This window comes from Leptodactylus fuscus, chromosome 3 (genome assembly GCF_031893055.1).
Source record: "Leptodactylus fuscus isolate aLepFus1 chromosome 3, aLepFus1.hap2, whole genome shotgun sequence".
Lineage (NCBI taxonomy): Eukaryota > Metazoa > Chordata > Amphibia > Anura > Leptodactylidae > Leptodactylus > Leptodactylus fuscus.
In genome coordinates this window covers 25837856-25850319 of record NC_134267.1, presented here as the reverse complement: position 1 = coordinate 25850319, position 12464 = coordinate 25837856, and the positions used below count along the sequence as shown (strand labels likewise).

The 12464-nt window shown below is 44.6% G+C and overlaps 1 protein-coding gene across 6 annotated transcripts in view; it reads right to left on the bottom strand.

Moving 5' to 3' along the window:
• The window catches only part of KLC4 (kinesin light chain 4), a 28491-nt gene continuing 16027 nt past the window's right edge, over window positions 1–12464 (bottom strand). For 5 of the 6 annotated variants that reach the window (XM_075267271.1, XM_075267275.1, XM_075267273.1 and 2 more), the window contains exons 13-15: window positions 2660–2784; window positions 2458–2515; window positions 1–2354 (exon numbers count right to left, since the gene is read on the bottom strand). In XM_075267271.1, the coding sequence (XP_075123372.1) occupies window positions 2283–2354; window positions 2458–2515; window positions 2660–2784 (255 nt within the window). In that variant the 3' untranslated portion in view covers window positions 1–2282. Of the gene's footprint in view, window positions 2355–2457; window positions 2516–2659; window positions 2785–5272; window positions 8912–12464 lie in introns of those variants that run through there. The other variant, XM_075267277.1, reaches the window with a different exon arrangement.

Below are 12464 nucleotides of genomic sequence, written 5' to 3'. Positions count from 1 at the left end.
TTCAAAATAATAGGTTTCCTTTTAATTATGATACAATTACTCATACTGTATAATTTATTAGGTGCAGAGCTTGTTTACATATTTACTTTCAAAGGAAGTCAATCATATACATTTGGCAGTAGAGTAGGTTGCAGCGTCCCTTCTTCCACCAGTCTAGTGATATGACGTCAGCCATGAACTGGTGACCACATGGACGAAGAACAACTTTTGTATCACTTCTACTTCTGCGCTATGGTGTCAGTAGTAATAGATCACGGGGAGCTTCAAAAGTGAGGAGCCACTCTTACTCGTAAGATCACCCCGTACAATGTCAGGGGGCAGCTGGAATGGTGTATGGGGCTGTTTACACAGTGGAAATGGAAGAGGAATTTGACTTTGAGGACTTCACTTTCCAACGCATGTTCCACTTGCAGATTAGGCTCGGAGGAGTGGTCCTTAACAGCGGAGTTTGCCACAAGGTTAGCAGCAAGATCGAGCAGGAATCCTATTGTTTTCAGCATCTTCTGAAATTCTGCAGACTCTACTGTGTGACCATACGCTAAAGGTCTCGAACAGGTGGATCATCCGTCTATGAAATCTTTATGCCCTAACAGGTCTGGTGCCGATCATACCATGCACGCACCAGGAGCTGCTGGAGAAAAGTCATGACTTAGATCCAGCAGAACAAAACTTTCAGTTTCGGCCAAACTTGGTGATGGATGGGACTGAAGTCACCAGGTCTGGTTTAAGGTCCCCCAACCTGGTGACAGGTTCCCATTAGTAATAAAGAAGCAATGGACAGGTTTCCAAGTATTTTATTTTCCTGAGATAAAATCCAAATGAAGTCATATGAAGGTGAAGAGGCTACAGAAAACCCTGACAATCCAGAAAGAGCAGCACTTCATATTGTATAGAGTGCCCCCCACTGGAAAGAGCTGGGAACATGAGACGAGGCTGACAGAAAGCACAAGGAGGAGAGCCATCAGTAATCACAAAGAATTATTGCAGCGCGGGTCCAGAAGCTACATCTTAGGGGTGCACGAGTCTGAGCACCTCTCCCTTCTAGGGATACAAAGGTGTGAGGTTTCATGCATAAAGATGGCAGAAGACCATGCACCATGTTGGGTTCTTGCCCAGGAAAGATTGGAGTGAAGACGAAAGGTCAACAACCAGGTTGTGGAATATTAATAATAAAGTGCTACTGACCCCAACAGACTAGATTCCTCCATGGATTCACCATGACTGGACCACCTAGAAATTTCAGTGCTGTGTATGGAGAATCCCTCTCACCAGTGACACTGGAACTTCATCCATCCTGGTAATGGAAGCCTCACCCCAGAATACAATCATCCAATAATCCAAGTCCACAGCGCAACTGATCTGGTGCCCATAATGTTACCCATAATGGTGGGAAGACGTGCAAGTTAGTGCTTGGGGTGGTGGGAAGGTTTAGCTGGCTGTTAGCGTTACCAGTCACTTGTGCACAACTTGTGACATTGACCTAACCACATTATTAAGACGCATTCACATTGACCACGTCACAGAAGAATGTGGAATTCAGGTGGTGACGTTTACTGAACGATGGATCACATGGTGGCTTTAGCATTACCAGCCACTTATGGACATTATGTACAACTTCATCCCTATAGGGCAGGAGGTAAAGGGGGTGTAATATTGCTACAGTATTAAAAGGCATAATGATGGGGGTTGTAGTGTTATCTTATTATTAGAGGGAATTGTCATGTTAGTCTATTAGGATGGGACACACTGGTGGGGACCTGTAATACCCAATTATTATATGAAACAGTGATGGGGACTGTAGTGTGTTATTATACGGCACAATAATGGGGTTATAGTGTTGCTTTATTATAGGAAACAGATGGGGACTGTTGTGTTGTATTAATATAGGGCACAGTGATGGGGGTTGTAGTGTTATATTATTGTAGAGCACTATGATGGGGCAGTTACGTTGGTTTATTACACTAGATCAGGGTCATGTGGATTGCTCCGTTGCCATTTAGCGACGTGATGGAGTCATGGTGTTACCTAAGAATAGGAGAAATTTCCATAAATTGGGCCAAATCACTGGGTAACGAGGTGTTTGTCCATCTTTTGGGGTTGTAAAATTGCAAAGTCAGCAAAATCTCATAATTTGATCTGTGTTCATCAAAGTCATAGAGGCAGGGGTGCTTTTGTTATCAGACTATTTTACAGGCTGGGTGGCCGATGGGCCATGTCAGGGTGAGAGAGCGATGAGTTTATTCTGGGGGTTTAAGGTCTCCCCGTTATCCGGACACTAGTCATTAGCTGTGGGATGACAGATCGATGTTGCTGGCGCTCAAGCCTCGACTTTCAGACAGAAGATTCTGAGAAACCTGGAAACAAATAAAATTTCGTGAAGTCACCCACAATGGCGGTACAAGTAACAGATGTGATGGGACACTTAGGAGACACCACCACTGCATGGATACTCCTTACCTGGAAGGTCTCGTCACTGGATTTGTTGAGATAGTTTAGGGAAGCTGCGCGCTTCATACTGCAAGAGAACAAAGAAGAAGTGCTGAAAACAAGGAACGGGAAGGTGTCACCCGTGTCAGGTGTATTGTGTGCACTGGACTCATTGTTCTCTCCTCAAAATGTCTTTGTGACACTTATACTTTGTGTACTGTGTGATAATTACTTTGTGTTTCGTGGTTCCGGAGGCGTCGTCCCTTGTAGCTTCTTCACCAACATTTCACTGCTCCTCCGTAGGACATCTCGGATCTTACCAAGAGAGCCTGAGCGTCTGAGCGTTCCACTGCCATCCTGTAACAAAACGCACACCTCACACCAAGTGTATCACCGCCCTACTGTAACGCAACACAGAACAACACAAAACAAGCACAGCGCTACATCCTGTAAAACAACGTACAGAAAACACCAAGCAAATCACCACCCATAACGTAACACACACCTTACACAAAGTGTATCACCGCACGCACCCTACTGTAACACAATAAGCGTAACAATGTCTCCCGTAACACAATGTACAGAAAACACCAAGCACATCACCATTCCTAATATAACATACACTCGACTCCAAATGTATTACTGCCACCCTGCAAAACAAAAAACAAGCACCAGGCATCACTGTCCTTCTGTAACGCAACATACACCGAGCAGAGTGCACATCACACCACGTGTATCACCACCATCCCGTAGTAGACCTGACACCAAACCTATCAGTACCCTTCTGTAACACAACCTGATAACGTGTGTATCACCAACCTCGTGCAACATCATGTGAACAGTTGGCTACAACTTCTTACTGGTGACTCTAGTGAGATTTTTTTTTATACATCCGATGAGATTAGTAAAGCCTCAGTGACATGAATGTCAGAAACAGATGTTTTTAGAACATATTGAGGTCAATGTGTCTATTTACATGAGTGTTTTTTTGATGGTCCGTTTTCACAGTCCATCAATGGACTAAAAAGCTATGAGGAGCCCATGAATACCTGTGCCTCACAGATGCAAAACAGTCATGAAAAAGGACCAATTTTCCTGCCATTTTTATTTCTATACACACCCAACGTTTGCTACAATCAGGTCTCCAATGAGCAAGTCCTGATTTTTACCCGTACTTGCCCTGTAATGCAGACCGAGAGACCTCCCTGTTCATCAAACACATCTGTAACTCAACTGCTGAAATGAGCCACACTCGACATAGAAAAATCAGAAAAATTACCCCACCAGACCATCACAGGCTTGGTCACTGGGCTCATACCATCTCGGATGTGTCTCAGGCTCTATATATGACCATAGCTGGCACCTTCACAGATCCTTAGAGCTCTGTTCATGTCCAAAAATTATAAAGTAGAACTAACCTGGAACGTCGCTACCATTTATTATATTTTTGTCGATGGTAAAGATCGCTGTCAATGGAGTCAGAAAAAAAATAATAATTAACAACTGGATCGAAGTTGAGTTTTCCATGTTACAATCTTTAGGAAATCTTGTAGTTTTCACGCTGGCAAATGACCATCCCAATAGTCCAACACGTCCCATTCTGTAGAGATCATTTCTCAGTAGTCATGGTATATACACAGTCCAGTCATATTAATGTGACCGCCGCCTACTTTTGACGTCAACGTTAAATAACCAATGGCAGAAAGCACGTGTCATCAGCCATCTGGGTGCACTCATCATTGTGGAAGGCACGATGGATCAACACAAGTATGCATCTATCCTTGCGGACCATGTTCACCCCTACATGCGAAATGTTTTTCCTCAGGATGATGGCATCTACCAGCAGGACAATGTGACGTGTCATAAAGCTCGCAGTGTATGTGCGTGGTTGGAGGAGCACCGGGATGAGTTTACCGCACTCCCTTGGCCAGCAAATTCCCCGGACTTGAACCCAATCGAGAATCTGTGGGACCACCTCGATCGGGTTCTTCGCGTCATGGATGCTCAACTGGGTAACCTAGCGCAGCTGGCCACGGCACTGGAGTCGGCATGGCTCAACATCCCAGTGATCATCATCACAACATCCCCTCTCTTCCTGCACGTCTCGCAGCGGTCCACTCTGCCAAAGGTGGTTATTCTGGATTTTCACAGGTGGTCACATTAATGGGACTGAACTGTATAGTAAAATGGAGGGATTACAATCACAGGTAACAACGCTTACACATATGTATATCTATTATACACCTCTCTGTGCAGGTCACAGAGCATGCCCACAACACCCTCTAATACAGATCAATATGTATCAATAAGATCGCTGCCTCCTGCGCCTGCACAACATAACACGGCCCTGTAGTCAAAGAATGCAATACAATATCAACAGACAATATGGTTGTGGTCAAGATGTAAAATTGCTCAGTTTTCACAAGGATTCTCCAGTTAAGCCTCTGGCTAAACACTCACTGACCATCAGGAACTAGAGTAGAACGTGTCCCAGACTCCCTATTAAACAGAATATGCTATATGGAGAATTGGTCACTGCACAGAAGACGCTTTTTCCGCTCTGGAGTCCGGTGGTGACCAGAATTCTGGCTTGAATTTACCTGGCACCAAGGTGATGAGACATAAAAAGTGTCTAAAGATGAACCAGATTTACCGTACAGCACAAGGATCACTTAGATGGGCCATTGGCGGGTCTGCTTGGTCTAAATTTCAAAATTAGAAAATTTCCTGAGTCTTTTGGTTTACACACAGATATACCCCATGAGGCACAAAATCCTCTCACTCTCCTAGATGCAAGTAGTGATGCCCCATTCCTCTTTTTTGTTCAGATCTATGAAGCTTGATGCACTCCGACATTTGTGCAACTTTTTTTGTTACATGTCATGAATAGTGCAGAGGTGATAGTGAACCATGTAATATAGTTTATTAGTTAATGTTTATGTATAAGGGCTGTGACGTTGGTAGGCCAAAGCAACAACTCTGACTCCTTCATAAACAGCTGTGGTCAGACAGAAGCTGCAAAGATGCTCACATTCAGAAAAATAATTGTTATTGTATTCCCACGCAAGTAAATAAGTAACAAATTATGTACATAATATCAATATCATTGTGAACTGATGTGAGAGAAATGGCTCACTAGATGCTGTAGACGATCTCACTTCCCCCTATGCCCTGTCTCCTCCTCTTCTCTGCTCCCCTTTCCATAGACTTCATTGTAATCTGATCTGTCCGTCATAGGATCAGTGAATGCGGAGAGTGATAAAAGCAGAGACGAGAGGAAGAAAAAGTTTGTGACCTTCACTTGCACTGTTGAAATGAATAGGAAAGCTTTCGGTGCGCTTTAGGGTGGTGTCCCCTTTCTTACATAAAGATGTTCTATTCTATAACGTTGATGCTGTTTTTCGATCTTCAGGGGGGTCAAACTCTGCTTTCCCCAAAATCCTGAGAATGAAGTGGCCGTAGAACTGCTGTTCCTTGTTTTTCATTGCCATGACATCACGTTATAACATGGGTATGCCTCTTATTAGAATTTTTTTTCAGAAAAAGTTGTGTGTTCATAGTTTGGATTTTCTCTTGGGTTTGTTTGTAGTCAGCAGATCAGGAACGTCACATAGACAAGTGATGGGATTTCAGCTCTACTTTGCTTGGAATTTACTGCAGAGAAACTAGTAGGACTATGTACGAGTAAAAATAGAGGCCACAAGAGGCGCCCCTCACCAATGAGGGGTATATGGGTCATCCGTCAAAGGTAAACATCTGAGAACGACTACCATCACTGAAAGGATCTCTTCAGTCTGGATTTTATTTTATGAACCGTAAAGAATTTTTGTACCAGAATTGTTGGACTCGGCCTGAGTTCTGCACTCGCGTCACATCCAGTCTCTGACCAGACTCAGTCTGATTTGCCATCGTACTTTAATAATGCAAATACATTCATAACAAGTATCAAAGAAAACAAATTGCTAATAACTTAAATAATTCTCATTCTAATATAAATATTGTAATGCTGAAGAGACCCGGAGAACGAGCAAGGAGAGTCTAGAACATACAGGGAGCGGAAGGATTGTGTGGAACATACAAGGGAGCAGAAAGAGAACATAGAACATACAAGGAAGAAGGGGGAAAAGTATAGAGCCTACAAGAGAAGAGGTGGAGGAGAGTATAGAACATACACTGAGCGAAAGGATTGTCTGTAACACACAAGGGAGCCAGAAACAAAGTATAGAATCTACAAGAGAGGAGGATAGTGGAGAACCTTCAAGGGAGCAGGACGAGAGCAAAGAACTTATAGGAAGAGGAAGGATTGTCTGGAACATACAAGGGAGCAGGAGGAACGTACAGAACCTACAAGAGCGGAGGAGGAGGAGAGTACAGAACCTACAAGGAGCAGGGAAAGGATTGTATAAAATATACAAGGAATCAGGAGAATATAGAACATACAAGGGAGAATGAAGAGAGTGTAGAGCCTATAGGGAGCTGGAGGAGGGTATAGAACCTACAAGGAGAAGGGAAAGAGTGTAGAACATGCAGGGCGTGGAACGATTGTCTATAACATAAAAGGAAGCAGGAGAACATAAAACTTACGAGGAATCAGGGGTAGAGAATAGAACCTGCAAGAGAAGAGGAGGAGAGTGTAGAGTCTACAAGGGAGCAGGAGGAGAGTAAAGAACTTACAGGAGTAAAAGATAAGTACAGAATGTGATTAGGAGGGACAATATAGAATGTTCAGGGAGCAGTAGGCAAGTCTAGAACATATGGAGTAGGAGGCAAGTCTAGAACGTATAGAGAGTAGGAGGCAAGTCTAGAACATTACAGGAAACACAAAGTGAATCTAGAAAGCTCAAGGTGCAGGAAGAAAGTAGAGAACTTATCAGGAGCCAAAAGACACCCTGATAATGTAGAGAAGACATCACAGAGACAGAGGCTCTGGGGGAACAAAGCAGAGACGGAGAAACTTCACCATGTCCAGTAACAATGAGGGCAAATAGGATTCAATAGACAGGTGAGCAACGCACACAGAGCAGGAGGCACTGACCTATGAGCTAGGCACTAAGGTGAGCGGGAAGGACAGGGTTACCTATAGGAGGACATCAGGTGTTGGAGGTCTGGAAGGCACTCAGCTCAGGCACAAAATAATGGCATCCACAGAGATGAGGTGACACAATGAATATATAAATCCAATGCACCAGCCAATCATTATTCAGAAGCATGAAGGAGCGGCCATAAGAACCAGCCGGCTGTGGAATGTTGGGTAATACGACTCTTGTGTAATTCTCATATCAGCCAGCTAGGCTCAATGTCAATAGGCAGCTTATGGCGGTAGTAATTTAAGGTTTAGTAAATTTTCTTCCCCCATTTAATAACCGCACATCATGGCAGGGTCACACAAAGCAGGTTTTTAATCCATTAACAGCTTTAGTGTGTGGACAGGGCCTAGGAAATTGTTCAGACATTGTTATCTCAGCCGCTACAATACTCCACCATAGTAACTTTCACCCAAGAGCCGGGTGATCACTTACACGTTCATATACACGCAACCAATTCCCCTAACCCTAATCTCTCTACGTCACGTCCTGAGCTATACATATTTCACCTTCCTGCAGAAATATCCCAAACATGACACTTCCATCTTATTACCAGACCCTGTAAGGCTTGAGGTGTAAAATCATCACCCCAAACTCAAGAAAAGGAAGGGGGAAAACATGGAGGGGTTCACTAAATCTAGTCTACATCCATGGAGGATGTCACTGAGGAGACAGGAGGAGATGGAGACAGCACGACACATGGTGGACATGTAACATACCCCTGACCAGCCGCATGGCCCCCATGTGAATGCCCGCAGCAGGCAGAAAACAGTTGCAATGATTAAAGTCCAACAGGTTAAAGTAGCCGTACACAGGTCAGAACCAAGGACAAGCGGCCCCAAATTTTTCCGACCACATGGCTACACGATTAGAATGCTAGTGCTCCATCCTGAGCCATGGCGCTACCTAAACTCATCGTAGAAACTGTTTCCGGTAATATAAACCTGCGCGGGCGGAAGACTGTTTAATGGCACTTATCATAGGCAACACAGTGAGCAGGTTACAAGGATCTCAGTTCCCCAGTTACACCCCCGAGAAGTGACAGGCGGCATTGCTTAGTGTCGTCTCTGTGGCTACAGATGTTCGTGGTTCGGCCCACAAACCCATGAAAGCAGGACAGATGGGGGAGCTGTAATGGAGAGGATCCTGAGGGGAGGGAGAGGAGAGAGGCCCAGATATTACAGAGCAGAGTGACCTCTGGGGTCAGGGATGGTTTTGTCCATGTTGATGACCATTACAGATGGTAAAAGCCTTGTCGCTGCGCAGTCACACTGTTAGTAGATTGTATCTGGCAGTGAGGTGGGAGGTGTGCGGGCAGAGCCTGCTTCTGTCCCCTCAGCGTATGACTGCAGCCCGTCTGATGGGGTGGGACAAGGGTGGATGTGTTCCAATAATTAGGCCTAAAAAGTACAGAAATAAGAAAAACAAAAGAAGAAGATCTTACAGTAACTGTGCTGGACGACACCCACCCCCGGCAAGAAGGAGAGAGGACAGGACGGGAACAGTAGATGGGGCTACAGACGTCTATGATACAATAGAGGTAGAAAGAAAGAGATTCATCCTGAAATCTCGGGTGATAGGGGTTGTCTTCCCGTCAGGAATCTGGAGAGTCGATTTTTACATCTATCAATTACGCTAAGGACTTGGAGAGGAATCTACGAGTGAACAGATGGCCAACAGAACAGAGAAGGAAGCGGAAAGACCCCAAACACAGGGAGCAGCACAATCCACCATCAAGATGCCAGGAGTGAGGGGAGCACCTGCAGAGGAGAGAAGTCCTCTTGAGACACGGACGTGAGGATCCTGGACAATGGCAGATAATGGTCGGGAGGAAACATGAACGCTACAAAACACAGGTCTTCTTATAAAGGGAAAGCAGACGGGTAAGCCAGAAGAGGAAGGGGTTAACAGAGCATGACAAGTCAGACGGGGTAAACATGACAAATCGGGGGTAAACATGACAAGTCAGAGGAGGGAAACGTGTGTTAGCTTGGAGCTCAGGAACAGAAAGAAGGGTTACCATGTCTGGGATGCAGGGACTTGGGGGGGTGAGGGTTACAAGGAGAGGGCTTCATACAACTGGATTAGGCAGAACATGACAAGGGTCGGAAGAGACGTTAGGGGTCTCCAAATCTACAAAGCGTCAATTACTGTTTACAGACTAAGTATTCACCATCACCATCACCATCAGTGAGACATCCATCCACTCAACCAGAGAGAGAGACATTACTTATATAGCCAAACTCTTAAAGGAGATGTTTCACCACTTCAAGCTCCTAAAACTCTTTGCATCCTCCAACAGTCGCCCCTTCACTGATTCCAGCACTGGTGGAATTTTTTCTCGAGCCCCCACCATTCCCGAGCAATCATTTGTTAATTTCAGCACTATTATGCTGCCTACTGTCAGGTGGGCGGTCCTGGGCAGGAGCAGGTAGACAGGGACTGCCCACCTAACAGCAGAACCGTGATCAAACTAACAAAAAAAAAAAAGGATTGCTCGGGAATAGCAGAGGATTAGAGAAAAAAAAAAATTCCAACTGTTCTGGAATCAGTGGAAGATCCTCTATAAAGGGGCTGTGCAGGACATGGCTGCTTTCTTCTTGACAGGAGGTGACATCTCCAAGTCCTGCACAACCCTTTTAAATCATCTACAAATCTGTCCCAAGAGGAACTACAGGACCTTAAGACAACAGTCCTTAGACTGCGCTTCTTCCCCTTACAAAACCCAGATCTTTCCATTGATCCACAAATTATGTCTTCCTCTATGGTGCCACCATCCTACACAAGCGCATGCTCCCGAGAGGACTATAATAGTCCGACTGTCTGTTCCTAATGAAGCCAAGAGAACTGACCATTGTCAAAGCTGATACCCCCACAGATGTGATCTGATGACCCCCAAGGGTCTTCTACCTGTGTCAGAGCTCCAGTGAAGGTATTAGACCACAGGAATGACTAACTCGCTATAGGGACCCTGAATAAGATAGAACGCCGGGTACAATGAAGTACACACACACACACTCAAGCACATTCATTCTGTCTGCAGAAAGTACAACCTGCAAAATCTCTTCGATTAGAAACTGGTATTAATAACATGTTGTCTCATAAAGGAATCAATTTATAAATCATGAACATTTCAGCATCTGCCAAGTCTTCCTGCTCCACAAATTCCCTCTTGGAGAGCTTACAGGGCAGCAAGGGTTCATGGGATATTATTCTCCTTGACACGGCCTGAAGCCTTCTTTCTTTTTATTCTGTTTCTTGTCATTGCTTCCCTTTCTTCCTCTTCTTGTTTAGAATGTTTCTGCTCTTATTTGATATTCAGATTTTAGCTAGGTCACAGTACGCAAGTGCGTATGGTATGGTACGAACGGTTACTCCAAGTGCCACTAAGCCCAAGATTATACCATATATAGACATCCTGGACGAGCCCCCAAGTCAGTCACCGGGCCAAATATTATAATAAGTATAGACAACATCCCAGACGAATCCCCAAGTCAGTCAACGATCCCAAGACTTTGCAACATATAGACAGCACCAGGGACAAGATCCCAAATAGCCACCATGCCTAGGTTACGTGACGCATAGGCAACATAAATCAGTCACCAAGCCTAAAATTATGCTATATAGAGAGATCCCAGACGAGCCCCCAAGTCAGTAACTAAACCCAAGATTATTCTATGTATAGACAACATCCCAGACGAGCCCCCAAGTCAGCCACAGAGCACAAGATCATGCTATTTTATAGACTAGATCCCGATGAGCTCCCAAGTCAGTCACCATAACCAAGTTGTGCCAGGTATAGGCAACATCCTGGAAGAGCCCGAGTCAGTCTCCAAACACAATATTATGCTACGCATATATAATATCCTGGATGAGCTCACATATCAACCCACTAGTCCAAAATTATGTGATGTATAGGTAACACCCAAGTCAGTCTCTGTGCCCAAGAGTACGCCATGTATAGACAGCATCCCGAAGAAGCCCCTAATGAGCCATCAAGACCAAGATTATGATATGTAGAGACAACATCATGGATGAGCCCACAAGTCAGTCACTTTGGCCAAGATTATGCTATGGATAGACAGCATCCCAGATGAGCTCCCAATATGTCACAGTGAAGTATATGAATCAGGAAACAACATGACTCCTCAGGAGAACAGTATAGTAATAGATGTTCTAGTAATAACCTATATTGGACCGCATTACAGATTTTTAAATGACAACCTACTTGGAAGAGTTTAATGAGCCATTACCAGTTTACACATTTTCTTTTCTTTCACAATTGTCTGCACTTTTTTGACTAAACAATAACATCTTGCTGGTCACGATATGTTCACAGTCATGCTTATGACCATGACTGTATCCGGAAAGCATCTCTAAAACATCCCCTCTACCATAATTGGATATCACTGTTAGAACGTTGTGCCCATCTCCATTCTATCTGTGTCAAGTCTCGCCCTTTCCGATAACATTGCTTAACATGACACTCAACCCCAAACTCTCACACGCACATGCTGGCACACAGAATAAACATATTAAATACAGACTACTACTCACGCAGAGCGCAGACTAGAGTCAGCTGTGTTATGACGGGGTGGGTGACATGCAGGAGAGGTTATGGAGTGAGGGGTGGGCTTACAAGGAAGGAGCATGCAGTCATGAGCGGTGACCACCAGCTGCCATGATGGAAGGGGTGAGTTCTCACTCATTACTGTAGAGGGGTCACCATGAGAGGGTTCTAATAGTATCGGACAATGATTGGTCTGACCATGTGATAGGGATAATGAGCGCACTGCTGCCCCCTAACAGAACGTGCAAGTCCTCACACACTGTACAGGGAACTGTCATAGCTATGAAACGTGGGAAGATACAGGATCGGAGTAAAATTCTGTACAGCGCAAACATGCCAGCTTTTATCTAATTTGTATGGTGCACCTGGCATGAGCTTTCCCT